The sequence below is a fragment of the Theropithecus gelada genome, chromosome 15 (assembly GCF_003255815.1).
Source record: "Theropithecus gelada isolate Dixy chromosome 15, Tgel_1.0, whole genome shotgun sequence".
Lineage (NCBI taxonomy): Eukaryota > Metazoa > Chordata > Mammalia > Primates > Cercopithecidae > Theropithecus > Theropithecus gelada.
The window spans coordinates 62,877,312-62,897,397 of record NC_037683.1 but is presented as its reverse complement, the minus strand read 5'-3'; the positions used below and the strand labels follow the sequence as shown (position 1 = coordinate 62,897,397).

Below are 20,086 nucleotides of genomic sequence, written 5' to 3'. Positions count from 1 at the left end.
ACTCCTTTGAAATTCATCTTCTACAAGTTTTTAAAATTTCTAAAAATACCTTTCATCAATGCAAACACACTGAAGAAAATTTGAGAACATAGACAAGACAAGCATTTAGGAGCAAAATCCCTGACATTGACTCAGCTAGATGGCTGCCTCTCATACCTGGAGCGTCAGAGTCTCCAGCAGAGCCCACACCGTCACTGGCTGAAACCCACTGCTGCCTTACTGTGAAGCAGCTCCTGGCTAACGATAAAACAGCCTGATAAAAGGTGGATGATCAGCCCATCAGCTGGATGCTTGTTTTACATCTTTTTAACATCTGGATTTGGAGCTCTTTTGCTCATCCAATCATCAATTCAACAAACATTTATGAAGTGCATGCTCTTTGCCAGATACTCTACTAGGCTCTGGGGAATATAAAGATGAATGAATTCCCTTTCCTCAAAAGACTCATAATCTTGTGTGCATGCAGGGAGGGAGAGGAAAATAGCAGGCACATAAACGATGAGCCCCTTATAGAAGAGATAAGATACTCTTCTAGGCCAGGGTGGGTTGGAGGTGATCTGTTTGCCAAAACGCAGAGGGGTTGGAGGAGGCTTTAATAAAGAAGTGGCCTTTTAAAAAATAACTATTTTAAATTAATTTTTGTGAGCAATAGTCAGTATATGTATTTATGGGGTACATGAGATGTTTTGATACAGGCATACAATGTGAAATAAGTACATCTTGAAGAATGAGGCATCCATCCATCCCCTCAAACACTTATCCATTGAGTTACAAACAACTCAATTACAGATTTTAAGTTTTTTTAAAAATCTACAGTTATTATTGACTATAGTCACCCTATTGTGCTATCAAATAGTAGGTCTTATTCATTCTATTATATATTTTTGTACCTATTAACCACCCGACCCTCCCTCTCAGCCCCTCACTACCCTACCCAGTCTCTGGTAACCATCTTTCTTCCGCTCTTCCATGGACCAACTTCTTCCATGGACATGTCCCATATACATGAGTTCAATTGTTTTGATTTTTAGATCCTGCAAATAAGTGAAAACATGTGATGTTTGTCTTTCTGTGCCTGACTTATTTCAATTAACATAATAACCTCCAGTTCCATCCAGGTTGTTGCAAATGACTAGATCTCATTCTTTGTCTGAATAGTACTCCATTGTGTATACGTACCACATTTTCTTTATCAGTTCATCTGTTGATAGACACTTAGGTTGCTTCCAAATCTTAGCTATTGTAAAAAAAAAAAAAAAATACTGCAACAAACACAGTAGAGCAGATATCTCCCTGATATACTGATTTCCTTTCTTTTGGGTATATACCCAGCAGTGTGATTGCTGGATCATATGGTAGCTCAAGTTTTACTTTTCAAGCTGTTCTCCCTAGTGGTGTACTAATTTACATTCCCACCAGCAGTGTACAAGGGTTCCCTTTGGTCCACATCCTCTCCAGCATTTATTATTGCCTGTCTTTTGGATAAAAGCCATTTTAACTGGGGTGAGGTGATATCTCATTGTAGTTTTTTTTTTATATATACTTTAAGTTCTAGGGTACATGTGCACAACGTGCAGGTTTGTTACATATGTATACATGTGCCACGTTGGTGTGCTGCACCCATTAACTCGTCATTTACATTAGGTATATCTCATAATGCTATCCCTCCCCTGTCCCCTCACTCCACGACAGGCCCCAGTGTGTGCTCTTCCCCTTCCTGTGTCCAAGTGATCTCATTGTTCAATTCCCACCTATGAGTGAGAACATGCGGTGTTTGGTTTTCTGTTCCTGCGATAGTTTGCTGAGAATGATGATTTCCAGCTGCATCCATGTCCCTACAAAGGACATGAAATCGTCTTTTTGATGGCTGCACAGTATTCCCTGGTGTATATGTGCCACATTGTCTTTATCCAGTCTGTCATTGATGGACATTTGGGTTGGTTCCAAGTCTTTGCTATTGTGAATAGTGCTGCAATAAACATACGTGTGCATGTGTCTTTATAGCAGCATGACTTATAATCCTTTGGGTATATACCCAGTAATGGGATGGCTGGGTCAAATGGTATTTCTAGTTCTAGATCCTTGAGGAATCTCCACACTGTTTTCCACAATGGTTGAACTAGTTTACAGTCCCACCAACGGTGTAAAAGTGTTCCTATTTCTCCACATCCTCTCCAGCACCTGTTGTTTCCTGACTTTTTAATGATTGCCATTCTAACTGGCGTGAGATGGTATCTCATTGTGGTTTTGATTTGCATTTCTCTGATGGCGAGTGATGACGAGCATTTTTTCATGTGTCTGTTGGCTGTGTAAAAGTCTTCTTTTGAGAAGTGTCGGTTCATATCCTTTTCCCACTTTTTGATGGAGTTGTTTTTTTCTTGTAAATTTCTTTGAGTTCTTTGTAGGTTCTGGATATTAGCCCTTTGTCAGACAAGTAGATTGCAAAAATGTTCTCCCATTCTGTAGGTTGCCTGTTCACTCTGATGGTAGTTTCTTTAGCTGTGTGGAAGCTCTTTAGTTTAATTAGATCGCATTTGTCAATTTGGGCTTTTGTTGCCATTGCTTTTGGTGTTTTAGACATGAAGTCCTTGCCCATGCCTATGTCCTGAATGGTATTGCCTAGGTTTTCTTCTAGGGTTTTTATGGTTTTAGGTGTGACATTTGAGTCTCTAATCCATCTTGAATTAATTTTTGTACAAGGTGTAAGGAAGGGATCCAGTTTCAGCTTTCTACTTATGGCTAGCCAATTTTCCCAGCACCATTTATTAAATAGGGAATCTGGTCCCCACTTCTTGTTTTTGTCAGGTTTGTCAAAGAAAGATCAGATGGCTGTAGATGTGTGATATTATTTCTGAGGACTCTTTTCTGTTCCATTGGTCTATATCTCTGTTTTGGTACCAGTACCATGCTGTTTTGGTTACTGTAGCCTTGTAGGACAGTTTGAAGTCAGGTAGCGTGATGCCTCCAGCTTTGTTCTTTTGGCTTAGGACTGTCTTGGCAATGCAGGCTCTTTTTTGGTTCCATATGAACTTTAAAGCAGTTTTTTCCAATTCTGTGAAGAAACTCATTGGTAGCTTGATGGGGATGGCATTGAATCTATAAATTACCTTGGGCGGTATGGCCATTTTCATGATATTGATTCTTCCTATCCATGAGCATGGGATGTTCTTCCATTTGTTTGTGTCCTCTTTTATTTCATTGAGCAGTGATTTATAGTTTTCCTCGAAGAGGTCTTTCACATCCCTTGTAATTTGGATTCCTAGGTATCTTATTCTCTTTAAAGCTATTGTGAATGGGAGTTCACTCATGATTTGGCTGTTTGTCTGTTTTTGGTGTATAAGAATGCTAGTGACTTTTGCACATTGATTTTGTATCCTGAGACTTTGCTGAAGTTGCGTTTATCAGCTTAAGGAGATTTTGGGCTGAGATGATGGGATTTTCTAAATATACAATCGTGTCATCTGCAAACAGGGACAATTTGACTTCCTCTTTTCCTAATTGAATATCCTTTATTTCTTTCTCTTGCCTGATTGCCCTGGCCAGAACTTCCAACACTATATTGAATAGGAGTGGTGAGAGAGGGCATCCCTGTCTTGTGCCAGTTTTCAAGGGGAATGTTTTTGCCTATTCAGTATATTGGCTGTGGGTTTGTCATTAATAGCTCTTATTATTTTGAGATATGTTCCATCAATACTGAATTTCTTGAGAGTTTTTAGCATGAAGAACTATTGAATTTTGTCAAAGGCCTTTTCTGCATCTATTGCAATAATCATGTGGTTTTTGTCTTTGGTTCTGTTTATATGCTGGATTACGTTTATTGATTTGCATATGTTGAACCAGCCTTGCATCCCAGGGATGAAGCCCACTTGATCACGGTGGATAAGCTTTTTGATGTGCTGTTGGATTCGGTTTGCCAGTATTTTATTGAGGATTTTTGCATCGATGTTCATCAGGGATATTGGTCTAAAATTCTGTTTTTCTGTTCTGCCTCTGCCAGGCTTTGGTATCAGGATGATGTTGGCCTCATAAAATGAGTTAGGGGGCATTCCCTCTTTTTCTATTGATTGGAATAGTTTCAGAAGGAATGGTACCAGCTCCTCCTTGTACCTCTGGTAGAATTCGGCTGTGAATCCATCTGGTCCTGGACTGTTTTTGGTTGGTAGGCTATTAATTATTGCCTCAATTTCAGAGCCTGTTATTGGTCTATTCAGGGATTCAACTTCTTCCTGCTTTAGCCTTGGGAGAGTGTATGTGTCCAAGAATTTACCCATTTCTTCTAGGTTTTCTAGTTTATTTGCATAGAGGTATTTATAGCATTCTCTGATGGTAGTTTGTATTTCTGTGGGGTCGGTGGTGATATCCCCTTTATCATTTTTTATTGCATCAATTTGATTCTTCTCTATTTTCTTCTTTATTAGTTTTACCAGCAGTCTATCAATTTTGTTGATCTGTTCAAAAAACCAGCTCTTGGATTCATTGATTTTTTGGAGGGTTTTTTGTATCTCTATCTCCTTCAGTTCTGCTCTGATCTTAGTTATTTCTTGCCTTCTGCTAGCTTTTGAATGTATTTGCTCTTGCTTCTCTAGTTCTTTTAATTGTGATGTTAGAGTGTCAATTTTAGATCTTTCCTGCTTTCTCTCATGGGCATTTAGTGCTATAAATTTCCCTCTCCTCACTGCTTTAAATGTGTCCTAGAGATTCTGGTATGTTGTATCTTTGTTCTCATTGGTTTCAAAGAACATCTTTATTTCTGCCTTCATTTCGTTATGTACCCAGTAGTCATTCAGGAGCAGGTTGTTCAGTTTCCATGTAGTTGAGTGGTTTTGATTGAGTTTCTTAGTCCTGAGTTCTAGTTTGATTGCACTGTGTTCTGAGAGACAGTTCGTTATAATTTCTGTTCTTGTACATTTGCTGAGGAGTGCTTTACTTCCAACTATGTGGTCAATTTTGGAATAAGTGTGATGTGGTGCTGAGAAGAATGTATATTCTATTAATTTGGGGTGGAGAGTTCTATAGATGTCTATTAGGTCCGCTTGGTGCAGAGTTGAGTTCAATTCCTAGATATCCTCGTTAACTTTCTGTCTCGTTGATCTGTCTAATGTTGACAGTGGGGTGTTCAAGTCTACCATTATTATTGTATGGGAGTCTAAGTCTCTTTGTAAGTCTCTAAGGACTTGCTTTATGAATCTGGGTGCTCCTGTATTGGGTGCATATATATTTAAGATAGTTAGTTCTTCTTGTTGAATTGATCCCTTTACCATTATGTAATGGCCTTCTTTGTCTTTTTTGATCTTTGTTGGTTTAAAGTCTGTTTTATCAGAGACTAGGATTGCAACCCCTGCCTTTTTTTGTTTTCTATTTGCTTGGTATATCTTCCTCCATCCCTTTATTTTAAGCCTATGTGTGTCTCTGCATGTGAGATGGGTCTCCTGAATACAGCAAACTGATGGGTCTTGACTCTTTGTCCAATTTGCCATACTGTGTTGTTTAATTGGAGAATTTAACCCATTTACATTTAAGGTTAGTATTGTTATGTGTGAACTTGATCCTGTCATTATGATGTTAGCTGGTTATTTTGTTCATTAATTGATGAAGTTTCTTGCTAGCATTGATGGACTTTACATTTTGGCATGTTTTTGCAGTGGCTGGTACCTGTTGTTCCTTTCCATGTTTAGTGCTTCCTTCAGGATCTCTTGTAGGGCAGGCCTGGTGGTGACAAAATCTCTCAGCATTTGCTTGTCTGTAAAGGATTTGATTTCTCCTTCACTTATGAAACTTCGTTTGGCTGGATATGAAATTCTGGGTTGAAAATTCTTTTCTTTAAGAATGTTGAATATTGGCCCCCACTCTTCTGGCTTGGAGAGTTTCTGCCGAGAGATCTGCTGTTAGTCTGATGGGCTTCCCTTTGTGGGTAACCCCACCTTTCTCTCTGGCTGCCCTTAACAGTTTTTCCTTCAGTTCAACTTTGGTGAATCTGACAGTTATGTGTCTTGGAGTTGCTCTTCTTGAGGAGTATCTTTGTGGCATTCTCTGTATTTCCTGAATTTGAATGTTGGCCAGCCTTGCTTGGTTGGGGAAGTTCTCCTGGATAATGTCCTGCAGCATGTTTTCCAACTTAGTTCCATTCTCCCCATCACTTTCAGGTACATCAATCAGACGTAGATTTGGTCTTTTCACATAGTCCCTTATTTCTTGGACCTTTGTTCATTTCTTTTTACTCTTTTTTCTCTAAACTTCTCTTCTTGCTTCATTTCATTCATTGGATCTTCAATCAGTGATACCCTTTCTTCCAGCTGATCGAGTCAGTTACTGAAGCTTGTGCATTTGTCACATAGTTCTCGTGTCATGGTTTTCATCTTTATCAGGTCGTTTAAGGACTTGTCTGCATTGGTTATTCTAATTAGCCCTTCGTCAAATCTTTTTTCAATGTTTTTAGTCTCTTTGCGCTGGGTTTGTAATTCCTCCTTTAGCTCTGAGAAGTTTGATTGACTGAAGGCTTCTTCTCTCAACTCGTCAAAGTCATTCTCTGTCCAGCTTTGTTCTGTTGCTGGCAAGGAGCTGCGTTCCTTTGGAGGGAGAGAGGTGCTCTGATTTTTAGAATTTCCAGCTTTTCTGCACTGCTTTTTCCCCATCTTTGTGGTTTTTATCTACCTTTGGTCTTTGATGATGGTGACATACAGATGGGGTTTTGGTATGGATGTCCTTTCTGTTTGTTAGTTTTCCTTCTAACAGTCAGGACCCTCAGCTGCGGGTCTATTGGAGTTTGCTTGAGGTCCACTCCAGACCCTGTTTGCCTGGGTATCAGCAGTGGAGGCTGCACAAGAGTGAATATTGCTGAACAGCAAATGTTGCTGTCTGATCGTTACTCTGGAAGCTTCATCTCAGAGGTGTACCCAGCCGTGTGAGGTGTGAGGTGTCAGTCTGGCCCTAGTTGGGGATGTCTCCCAGTTAGGCTACTTGGGGTTCAGGGACCCACTTGAGCAGTCTGTCCATTCTCAGATCTCAGACTCCGTGCTGGGAAAACCACTACTCTCTTCAAAGCTGTCAGACAGGGGCATTTACATCTGCAGAGGTTTCTGCTGCCTTTTGTTTGGCAGGCCTCCTTGAGCTGCGGTGGGCTCCACCCAGTTCAAGCTTCCTAGCTGCTTTGTTTACCTACTAAAGCCTCAGTAATGGCAAGTGCCCCTCCCCCAGCCTCGCTGCCACCTTGCAGTTAGATCTCAGACTGCTGTGCTAGCAATGAGGGAGGCTCCGTGGGTGTGGGACCCTCTGAGCCAGGTGTGGGATATAATCTCCTGATGTGCCGTTTGCTAAGACCCTTGGTAAAGCACAGTATTAGGGTGGGAGTGACCCAATTTTCCAGGTGTTGTGTGTCACGGTTTACCTTGGCTAGGAAAGGGAATTCCCTTCCCCCTTGCACTTCCCAGGTGAGGTGATGCCTCGCCCTGCTTCAGCTCTCGCTTATTGGGCTGCACCCACTGTCCTGCACCCACCGTCCAACACACCCCACTGAGATGAACCCAGTACCTCAGTTGGAAATGCAGAAATCACCCATCTGTGTCGCTTACGCTGGGAGCTGGAGGCTGGAGCTGTTCCTATTCGGCCATCTTGGTGCAGATCTTGCTATTCCATTGTAGTTTTGATTTGCATTTCTCTGATGATCAGTGATGTTGAGCACCTTTTCATATGCCTGTTTGCCATTGTGTCTTCTTTTGAGAGATGTCTAGTCAGATCTTTTGCCCATCTTTTGATTGAATTATTAGATTTTTTCCTACAGAGTTGTTTGAGCTCATTATATATTCTGGTTATTACTCCCTTGTCAGGGTAGTTTGCAAATAATTACTCCCATTCTGTGGGTTGTCACTTCACTTTGTTGACTGTTTTCTTTGCTGTGCAGAAGCTTTTTAACTTGTGATCCCATTTGTTTATGTTTGCCTGTGCTTGAGGGGTATTGCTCAAGAAATTTTTGTCCAGACCAATGTCCTGGAGATTTCCCCCAATGTTTTCTTGTAGTAGCTTCTTTGTTTGAGGTCTTAGATTTAAGTCTTTAATTCATTTTATTTAATTTTTGTATATGGCAAGAGATAGGGGTCTATTTTCATTCTTCTGCATAGAGATACCCAGTTTTCCAAGCACCATTCATTGAAGAAACTGTCTTTTCCCCAGTGTATGTTCTTGGCACCTTTGATGAAAATGAGTTTACTGTAGCTCTATAGTTTTGTTTCTGGGTTCTCTATTCTATTCCATTGGTGTATATGTCTGTTTTTATGTCAATACCATGCTATAGCTGATACTATTGCTCTGTAGCATAATTTGAAGTCAGATAATGTGATTCCTCCAGTTTTGTTTTGTTTTTTTACTTAGGATAGCTTTGGTTATTCTGGATCTTTTGTGGTTCCATATAAATTTTAGGATTGTTTTTCTATTTCTGTGAAGAATTTTTTTGATATTTTGACAGGGATTGCACTGAATCTGTAGATTGCCTTGGGTAGTAAGGATATTTTAACAATAGTAAACCTTCTAATCCATAAACATGGAATATTTTTCCATTTTTTGATGTCCTCTTCAATTTATTTCATCAGTGTCTTATACTTTTCATTATAGAGATGTTTCACTGCTTTGGTTAATTCCTAGTTTTTAAATTTTATGTGCGGATATTATAAGTGGGATTACTTTTTAAATTTCTTTTTCACATTGTTCACTGTTGAACATAAGAAATACTGATTTTTGTATGTTGATTTTGTACCTTGCAGATTTACTGAATTTAAATTTATCAGTTCTAATAGTTTTCTTGTGGAATCTTTAGGTTTTTCCAAATATAAGATCCTATCATCTGCAAACAAGGATAATTTGACTTCTTCCTTTCCAATTTGGATGCCATTTATATCCGTCTCTTGTCTTATTGCTCTAGCTAGGACAAGAAGTGGCTTTTGAGCTGGACCTTCAAGCACATCTTGGAAGCCTCTGGATGAACAAAGAGTTGGCAGACATTGCTCAGGGACTGAATGACATGACCAAAGGCCAGAGCAGACAAGGTTGTCTGTGTGCCCAGGAAAAGGCAAATTGTCCACTGTAGCTAAAGCATGGGCACATGGCAGTATGTCAAGGAATGGGCTGGAAAGGTCTATGCAGATCAAAGTGAAGGGCATTGTCAGGAGTCTAGATTTTATCTTCTTACCATTGATAATATCCTAAAAGCTTTATGTATACATCAAAATTTTAAACGACAATTTTTAGAAACTTTTCTTGCAGCTGTTTTATCATCATGTTGTTACAGACCTATATACTGTTGGAGGTCTGTGCCTTAAATCAAGTCCTATCTGCAAACTGGTAACCCAGTTGTGTTATTTTCAATGAGTGATCACTCTATAGTACAGTTTTATTACATCTATACCCTTGAAATAAGACAAATTATTTTCATTATCTACTTCCTCAATTTGAAAGAGAGAAAAAATTAACCTACATTGTTCTTTATTGCCAAATTCACTAAGAAACTCTAACTGAACAGCTTGAATCTGAGAACTGTTCTTATTTAACTACTTGTTTATTTTGGAGCATTTATTCAAATTGAACAGAAGCCTGTGTGCCTCATAAAATATTTAGAAAAAGAAAACTTCAGCCACTACTCATTGAGGAGATCCATACTCCTACAAATTCAGCATCACTAGTGGAGTACCTAAAATGTCAATCACTGGGTAACAGAAACTTTGGGAGCATGTTCTTTATGTCTGAAGGACTCAGTAGGACCCATGAGGAATCTGAGTGTGAACTATAATCAAAGGATTAAATGAAAAGTGGCTTGATGTCATTTTGAGGTTTAGGAGATAATAGTTTTATGAACCAGCCATTATTTCTCTCAGAGAAAAAAAATACACTGCGTTTTCAACAGTGTAAATATTTATGGATCATATCAAAACATCATATACTCCCAGAACTTATTGTAAAATGTCACTCCACTGTTCAGCTCATACCCTGACCACTTCTTTACTGGGAAACAAACAAATCATTAATTTTAAAAGAAGGAAAAGGAGAGAGCATGTGTAGGAAAGAAAACTAGAGGTGGATTTAGTCAATCCTAATTTTTTTTAAAAGATGTAATGATATACTGGGGAAAAGTTTTAAATGAAATTCTCAAACACTTAATATATGCAACAACAGAAGCAACATCTCTTCCTTCATAGAGCTAATGGTCTATATGGGTAATAATTTATGAAAATATGAGAGCTATTTAAAAAATAAAATGAGGTAATGGTGATAGAGACCCCTTTGACTACTCTAGGTAGGAAGGTTAGGGATGACCTCTCCACACAGCTGAGAATGGAATTGAACCTGGATTATTCAAGAGACTCAGCCACATGAAGATCTAAGAGAATAATGGTGCAGGTAGAAAGAAGAGCAAATGGAAAGGCCCTGTGGGAGAAACAAGCTTGACATATTTGAGGAACAAAACAACAAAAAACAAGTCCGGTTGGAGTATACAGGGAAAGGGGGGAGTCATAAAAGATAAGATTACAGAGGTGTACGACGCTTCTCTTGCTCTGCTGTACATTCACCTACCCAGAACCACGCTTGGTTCATCATTGACATTTAATAAATTTATGTGGAATGAATTAATAAAGTTGGAAGGATTTGAGTTAGACAATGTCTAAGTTCCACCAGGGCAGGAACCAGAATCTATAGCGGTTTGCAGGGCAGGGTTAGAGGAGTGTAGATTTTATTCTCATTGCAAGGGAACATCATTGGAAGGTTTTAAGCATGGAAATTGTGTGATCACATTTATGCTTTGAAAACATCACTCTTGCTACTGTGTGGAGAATAGAGTGTAGAGAAGACAATATGGGGTTTCCAACAGGAGGGAGGAGCTCTTTTCAAATGATCACATTTGATTGTATCATCTATATCCTGCTAGAAACGCTATTTCTTAATCCATTCTGGCTGCTAAAACAGAATACATAGACTGAGTAGCTTATCAATGACAGAAATTTATTTCTCACAGTTCTGGAGGGTAGAAAGTCCAAGGTCAGGGTGCTGGCAGATTCGGTGTCTAGTGAGAACCCTGTTTCTGGTTCATAGATGGTGCTCTGTGGCTGTGTCCTCACATGATGGAAGGGGCAAGGCAGCTCTCTGGAACCCGTTTTATAAGGATACTCAGCCCATTCTTGAGGGTTCCACCCTCATGACCTAATCACCTCCCAAAAGTCCTCACTTCCTAATACTATCACCTTGGGAGTTAGGATTTCAGCATGTAAATTTAGGGGAGTAGCAGGGAGGACACAGACATTCAGACCAAAGCACCAGTAAAAGGCAAGAGATGATGGATTATGGTATGCTGATTCATTATGTATTTTAGAAGCATAGCTTATATGTTTTGTAAGTAAAACTGACATTATTTGGCCATGAATTGGATGTCAGGGGAAATGGGGTAAGAAAAAGGAAAAACTCAAGGGCCTAAGTTTTTGCCCTGGATGTGGCACAATTAAATGAATGGGGAAGACTGAGAGAGAAATAGGTTTGGGATGAGGTTGGAGGGGCAGTATTAAGAGTTCCATTTTAGGCATGTTTAAATCAAGATGCCTATTTGCATTTAAGTGGACATGTTGAGTAAGCCTAGGGGAGAGGTCAGAGCTTAAAATTAAAATTTTTGATTTATCAGCACAAACTTGTTTCTTTCCGACAATTGTGGTTTCAGAAAAATTACAGTAAGTTCATGGAAGAATCTTAGTAATTCACAGAATGGAAAGTATTGTGGAGAATATAGTCCCCAAATTTGGCAAATCCTTCAGAGTCAGTAATCCACATGGTTAGTTGGCTACTTATAAAAAGAAAGAATGAATAAGAAGTTTGTAACTAATCTGATTATAGTATAACTTGTTGGTTTGATGTAAGAATTTGACAGCAATAAGAGAAGGTTGAACCTTAAAAATCATGCAAAAGACTGTAAAACTAAATTTAAAACCTTAGTTATCCATAGCAACAAGAAGATTATTCTAGATAAATGGAATTCTTAGCCACTAATTTAAATTTCTTCCAAGTACCAACTTCAATTCAATGCCACAGACATTTATTGAGAACATTCACAGGAGGCATTATTCTAGGCAGTGCGGGTACAACATTAGTTAAAGAAGGGAAATCCTTTAATGTCTTATTGAATTGCTGCCAAATGAGAGCTAAAATTAAAATTTGCTTCTTCAATACATGAAAAGCCCACAGAGTCACTGAAGTGAGCCACAAAGAAGACAAAGGTTTAGGCCAGTCACTTGAATCATTTGTTCTGAAAACATAGATTTTGTTCTTAATCAAGCCCAAAGGACACACTAGAAAAGCCCTTAGAAGGAGCTGGTAGGACTTGTGATGAGTAACAAGTGGTCTAGCTTAAATGTTGCCTTTCAGAAATCAGAGTTTAGGGAGAACTCCCTAAACTTTCCAGGGTCACCAGAATGTAGACGAACTACTTTAAATTCTGCTCCCCAACCTGAATTGTGGGCTGGCTCCTGCCTGTCAGGGATGGTCACAAGAGTGGAAGCTAAGAATTGAATGGCAAAGCCCAGTTGGGTGAAAGGGTAAGACCAGGCTCCCGGCAGGCTTGGTGCTGATCAGGCTGGGAGCCCTCCTCATGAAGCAACAGTCACGCTACCCTCCTCTGGGTCTGCAAAGCACACAGGAGTTGTACAACCACAGAGGAGGGAAGCTGAGTTTGGACTTGTTCTCCAGCTGTGTCCAGAGCATGGTGTCCAGTAGCTCAGTAAATGTCGCAATGAATGGCAATAAACCAACTCTAGCCCCTGTGTGGCCTTCATTGGGTTGTTTACCTCTCTGAGCCTCAGCTTTTGCTTTTTCTTTTTTTTTTTTTTTTTCCTGTAAAGTGGAAATAAGACCTAGCTTGTAGGGTCATTTCACATTTTTTGTTAGCCTTCAATGCTTCAATGGGTAGGTAGTTGATCCCAGCAATAAGAAAATATATCCTTTTTCCTAGGAGACTCAATATGGTTATTTTTTAAAATTTGAAATGGAAAAAAAAAAAAGGTTGCTCACCATTGGTTTGAATCATTTAAAAGACTCTAAGACTAAAAGGCTTAACTAGACAAAGTTGATTACTTTTCTAACATCATTATCCACTAGCTCTGTGACCTCAAGCCATTCACAACTGCAGACAAATGGCATGTTTGCTCGGGTGGGGTCCAAACAACCACTGGTCCTAACAGTCCTAACAGACTCTCTGGGTCCCGGAGTTTCCTCTCTGGATCCCAGAGAACATTCATTTGGAGAAATGGTTCTCAGCCCTGGAGACACAAAAAAATTATCTGAGGAAAAATTACTTGGAAGAAGATTATACTATCTTTCTTAAAAACAAAACAAAACAAAAACTGATACCTGGGACCCACCTCCCAGAATTTCTGATTTGTTGGGTCTGAAGTGAGGCCCAGGCATCAGTACTTTTAAAAAGCTTCCCAGGAGACCTTGACGTGCATGTAGGGTTGAGAACACTGAGTAAGAAGGTGAAAACTGGGCTGCAGCAATGTTCTGACTGTACCCAAGGACACTGGTGTCACCATCATAACCTTGACTGCCAGCAAAAACCCCCACAGCCATTCTGAGCACAACTTACTAAGCAAAGATCACCATGAGTTCTGAGAGGGGCACTCCTCCAGCAGAGCAAGTCCTTCAGCACAAACTCTCAGGCTTTTTAAAACCAGGCTTGATCTCTCAGCAAGCCCAAAGGCAGCAAGCTAATGATGAGAGATTATTCTGGAAGAAATCAGCAGGCTCCCTAAAATTTTACAATAAAATATCCCCACCACAGAGTAGTCGTGGGTTGAACTCTTAGCTAGGGTTATGTCTGAGTGAAAGTGATAGAAAACCCAAAATAACATTGGCTTTAAAAAGAAAAGTCTTCCTCTCTCACTTAAACACAGACAGTCCAGAACGGGTATGGTGGTTTCACAGTCAGGAAGCCAGGCTTCTAACTTTTTGTTTATGACAGCCCAAGATGGAAGCTTACATTTCAGACATCACATTCACATTGCAGCCAGCAGGGAAGAGAAAGGGAAGAGATGCCAGACCCTCTTTTTGGGCACTTCCCCGAAAGCACACGCAACCCTTCCGTTTATATCCCATTGGCCAGCATTAAGTCAAATGGCTGTATCTATCTTCAAGGGAGATTGGCAAATATAGTCTTTATGCTGAAATGCCATATGCCCAGTGAAAAGCTGGGGACTCCTTTGCTCTGTAAAGGGACACATATTTGAAAATAGCCAACGGTCTGTGCTTCAGGGGGCCTCCCTCCCACTTCATGCCCCTGGATCATAACTATTCAGTTACATGTAAACAATGTTTTATTGGGGTTCCTCTGAAAACCACTGACATGAGGCCATTTTTCTTGCATTCCAAATTTCAGTGGCTCAGGCTTCCACTGCCCTAAGAAATCATCAATCCTGCATGAAGAATATTCCAGGGGGGTTCTTAAGAAAACCAGACCCTAAATCTAATGCCCATTCAGTGTGGCAGAGTGCCTTCACTTAGAGAAAGGGCTGTCTTTTCTGCAAATTAATTTCTCTAAATTTATACTGATGGCAGGCGCTCTCTCCTGTTCATTCTGGAAGCAACACAGATTATTTTCCCTGGATCATAAATATGCTGAACACTCTATTATACTAACCTTTTAAAGCAGTTGTCTTGGATGGGGCTGCAAATCATAGTTCAGGAGCAACTTTCTAAGATTTAAAGGCCCCAGAAATTCCTGGATGCTCTAGTTAAATACCTGGGATTAAGTGGAGAGGGTAGATCTTGCTACAAAATTCATCTCAAAGAGAAGAAACCAAATCCTTTGGGCTGATTCCTGGTTTTTCTTCTTTTTCTGGGTTTTTTTTTTTTTTTTTTTCTTCCTTTACTCTGCCAAACTAAGATGAGAATTAGCAGTCAGACAGACTGCCTTCCCATATTGGGTCTACTTTTTCTTCCTTCCTTCTTTCCTTCCCCAGTGTTCCAGAACGTGTGGTGGGGGTGTTCAGAAACGCGAGGTTCTTTGCAAGCAGCGCATGGCTGATGGCAGCTTCCTGGAGCTTCCTGAGACCTTCTGTTCAGCTTCAAAACCAGCCTCCCAGCAAGCATGCAAGAAAGATGACTGTCCCAGCGAGTGGCTTCTCTCAGACTGGACAGAGGTATGTATGTTCCTCAGGAGAGAATAAGAGAGACCCAAGTTGAAAAAGAAGGCACCCCAGACATATACATAGAAAAGGCAAGAAGAGAACAAATCAATCTTCCTAATACTATGGAATGGTATTTTTTTTAAACCATATATACCATAGTGTGTAACTAGCTTTTAACGAGACTGCAGGGACCTGAGTTACACAGCCAGCCCCTACGCAATGATCGGAAGTTTGGAATTGTAAATGGGCTCCTCGTGGAACAAAACCAGACCTCACTGGTGCTATTTTGGCCCAGGATTCTTTTCCACACACTGGGTTCTTCTCCTTCTATCTCCACACAACACCCCCTCCTCCTGACCTCCCTGCACCTCTTACTCCCAGATGTTTCTAGTCTCTATTTAGGAAGGGCAAAGCCTCTCTAGCAAGTCTCTTCCAAGTTACTGGACAATAAAGGACATGATTTATCAGGAAAAGGCGGCCAAGGAAATCCTGCCTGTTTACTGTTAGTTTCCTGGCTCTAAAAAACTTCAACAGCTTCCCAGCAAGAGAATTTGATTTCCCTTGTTCTGCACTTTGGGAAGTGATTGCTTCAGCATTCACCATTCCTGACTTGATCTCCTAAGTTAGAGACATACCTCTGACTAACCTATCTTTCTAAATAATGCCTCTTCTAATTCTAGTGTATGATCATTCATTTACACCCGGCTTCAAGTCCTTTGTTTTCAGCCGCTACCACTTCTTTGAGTTGCCTTCGACTTCTCCAGCTCCATAGGCCTGTGTGTCTTCCATGGAGAAGTTCCCCCAAAATTGTTGCCTCACAAGATTTAGCCAAGAACAGAATCACTAGATGCGAAGTGAAAATTTCTGTGAAGCCAGATTCAAGACCTTCCTTTTTCTAGCATATAAGCATTTGAAATTGCCTTCCTAACCCCATTGCCTTTTTTTTTTTTTTTTTTTTTTTTGTATAGTATACAACTCACAGGAGGGAGCTGCTGCTGCTCCCTCACATAGATACTTGCTTACAGAGGGCAAAGCGGCCTGTGAAAATTCAGATCCAGCTCTCTCAACTTAGGTTCTTAGAATTCTTGCCCATATCTTATCAACCCACACAGAATTCCATGAGACAGTGCCTGCTAAGTGCATTGCAATTAAGAGTTAACTTACATTACCACAGGTTTTATAATTTGGCAGTAAAATTGCTTCTTGTGGTATCTGACACCAAATGTCTCAGAACATTTGGGGAATTTCTTTCTCATGCTTTAGAAAGAAATTCGATTTCTTTCTAAATTTGATTTCAAGATAAAAGTGAGGAAAATGAGCATGTATACATTTGCGTTTGTGTGGATGTGCATGTTAGTGACAATTTTTCCTTGGGAATGTTGATTTGGGGTATGGCATTTGAAGAACACAGATGTATTTGCCAAGTGGCTCTAGATGAAAACATTCTATCAGTGGAGTATTATAAAAGGAATTGCTCCCCTAAATCTATCAGGTGATAGTCTGCCATGAGTGGGCTGCTGAGGAAGGGACTTGTGTGTGTTATAATTGTCTTCCTGTGTTCCTGGAGTTTGTGGTCTCTGAAGCCTGTGAGACACAGAAGATTCAGAAAAAGTTCTTTTCTGACTACAGATTTGAGAGGGACCCTTGAGATTTTTGGACTGAGAAACAGGTCCCATTGATACCATTAAGTACAGTAGGCCTTCAGAACAGTATCATGTGTTGTTAAGAGTTCAGACTCAAAGACAGGCAAACCTAGGTTCAAATCCTGACTCTGCCACTTACTGGCTGTATAACCTTGGGCTAATTATTTAACCTTTTTGGCTTTCGGTTGCTTATCTGTATAATGGAAATATAATAGTATCTATCATGTAGGTGGGAGGCTGAAATTAAATATAATTTAATATATATTGCATGTAAAATACTTTGGCCTACTAAAAGTGAGCCCTTATGATTCTCTTCCATTTGGGTTCACTTGTCATGAGAAGGAAAGGAAATGAAAGGAAGCACTCACCATGGCTGGCTGGGCCTGAGGCCACAGCTTAGGTCTCCTACAGGCTCTCCTGGTCTTCCTCAAGAGGAAGTTCTATTTTTAGAACTGGGAGGAGGTAGCCCTTATCCAAGGAATGTTGCTAGCTTCTGAGCTATCTGGGTTAATGAATGGAAATTCCAAACATTGGGGAGGGGCTGGGAATGGTGGGAAGTAATCCCTGAATTGCTGGGATTAAACTCAAACTGGTGCCATACTGAAGTGCTCCTGGTGTTCCCAAAGGCTCCACATTGGCCCTGTCATCCTGATGACCATTCCCCTGGCTCTCTGGCTGAGAGGAGATGCGCATTCCACACCTCCCATGAGACTGACCTTGGAGAAGAGAAGACCCAGATGATCTATGGGTGTTTTTCATCCTCAACTATCTTGGCTCAATCTCATGGTTACTGCACAGAATCCCATAGAGACAGAATTAAGCCAAAGTTTTAGACATTTCAAATAAAATTACTTACAGATTCTATTTTGGAAGTAAGACCTCTCAAAGGCCATATTTCTTTTCTTTAAAAGAAACCGTCAATCTCCTGAAAGAGTTTGATATTAAATATTTTTAAACCCTATTTTATGGAAGTTGCTCCTTTCTCCCCCAAAAAAAAATTCTTAAAAAAGAATAATTTTAGAGCTAGAAGGAGCTTAAAAGATCCTATAGACTAATTACTTTGTTAAAAAATTAAGACCACAGAACCTTTATCAAATGAAATGTTACTATGAAGCCAATAATCTTAAACAGATAAAATTGAGCTATTTTGGTTTAAGTGTGAGTAGGGGTCTCAGATCTCCAATGGCTGGGTCTCCTCACCACCTGAGAAGCCCCTGAATCACTTCGTCAACATAGTTATGGAACACAGCTTTAAAATCCCTGGTGTAGCTTAGCTTCCTTATTCCAGAGATACGGAAATTGAAGGTAGAGAAAGAGCTGGACTTGACCAAAGTCATAACCCGGTCTTCTGACCTGAAACTCTGTTTTTATGTTTCTAGTTAGCAGCCTTAAAACGACCATGCTCTTTTAAATTTTCAGGCTTCTTACTTCCATCCCACCTGATCTTGGATTTAGTGCTGTCATTTACAATCAAATAAGGAATGGGTGGAATCTGGAACCCACAATTGTCAGGCTATAAAAGCAGTGGGTTTGATTCTCACCACTATCCTTTGCATCTTAAATTTCTTTCAGGGTGGCATATATCACAGCACATCACACAAAATAGTATCACTTCAATATGTTAGCATGTAACACTTGAAAATATAAGATCATTTTTTGTTTTTACTATCATTTTTCAAGTTAACGTGGCACACTCCCACAGTCCTCGTTCAGGCAAGCCTGGAGATGACAGCCTCCTTCCCCGACGCCCTGCCTCCCATCCATCTCCTGCTTTCATCCCTTACCTACAATGTTGCCAGATTAACCTTCTCAAAACACCTCTTCCATCATGTCACCCCCTCTTTAGTGGCTTCCCACTGCCTTATGGACCAATCACAAACCTCTTGTCTGAAAATTAAAGGTCTCCAAAGTTTGGCCCCAAACTAACCCTCAAGCTCCTGACACTTACAACTTGAGCCCTCTGTTCTCTCAAACTGTTCTGTCCCATGCCTGCCTTGGGACTCCTACACTGAACTTTTCTATCTTTTTTCTGGAAATTTCCCTTTCTCCCATCTGATCCCTGTTTCTCTGCATCCACCCAGACTCCAATCATCTTCAAGACCTTGGGAGGAAATCCCTAGTGTACTATGAGCATTCAATTATTGTTAGCATTACTTTTATACTACTTTACTTGTCTTCTAATTGTATGTTTTTAATAAATTCTGTAATTACAATTCTATAAACAGCTTTATTGAGGTATAATTTATATATTATAAACTTTGACTTAGCATGTTTTTAAGGTTTATCCATGTTGTAGCACATATAAGAACTATACTCCTTTTAATGGCTGAATAATATTCCACTGTAAAGATATGGCATATTTTGTTTATTCATTCACCAGCTGATAGGCATTGGGTGATTTTCACTTTTGGCAATTATGAATCATACTGCTATGAGTGTCTGCACACAAGTCTTTGTGTGGATGTATGTCTTTGTCTCTCTTGGGTAGCTACCCAGGAGTAAAACTGCTAGGTCTCTTGGTAAATTTACGTTTAACTTTGTAAGAAACTACCAAACTGTTTTCTAAAGACACTGTATCATTTTACTTTCCCAGCAGTAATGAGTGAAACTGCTAATTTTCCATATCCTCGCCAACACTTGTTGTCTTTTTTTATTATTATTATGGCCATTCTAGTGGATATGAAGTGGTGTCTCATGGTGGTTTTGACTTATATTTCCCAAATGGACTATTTCATTTTAACAATGCATTTGGAATTTTCCCCTCATTTGAATGACAGCTCTTTGATATTTGGAACTATCTTGCACATCTTTTCTTCATAACATCTAGCACCCTACCTTAGACAAAGTAGATTCATAACTACCTTATGCTTGACACTAAAATATTGTCACTTATTTGTGAAGGAATGAAAAAGGAATTAGCAATAATTGTCATTTCTATGTATGGCATTTAAAATATATTATCTCACTTAATTCCCAGGCTTGCAAACTAAGCATAAGTGGAAACAGACTGCAAGAATTTAAGTAACTTGCCAACTAGTGAAATACTGAGCTGTTATTTAAACACTCTATAACTCTCTAACTCTGAAGCCCAGGCTATATAAGTAAAATAGATAAAAGGTCTTCAGGAAACCTCAGAGTAGAAAATCTTAGAGTGCGATATGTCTATAAGATTGGCATGTCTTCCACATTGTGACCTCATAATTAGTATTTCTATCTCAGTGGTTATTGCTTTTCCAAGCAACTTTTCTCATATTTTGATGAGTTTGAGAGTCTATTAAAAAATTAGCTTCTAGTTCC

General features: G+C 39.7%; 1 protein-coding gene across 1 annotated transcript in view; it reads left to right on the top strand.

The window, feature by feature from the left end:
* ADAMTSL1 (ADAMTS like 1) overlaps window positions 1-20,086 on the top strand; it is a 425,354-nt gene that overhangs the window by 291,925 nt on the left and 113,343 nt on the right. Inside the window, exon 17 of the mRNA XM_025359517.1 lies at window positions 14,979-15,158. Within this exon, the coding sequence (XP_025215302.1) occupies window positions 14,979-15,158 (180 nt within the window). The remainder of the gene's footprint in view (window positions 1-14,978; window positions 15,159-20,086) is intronic.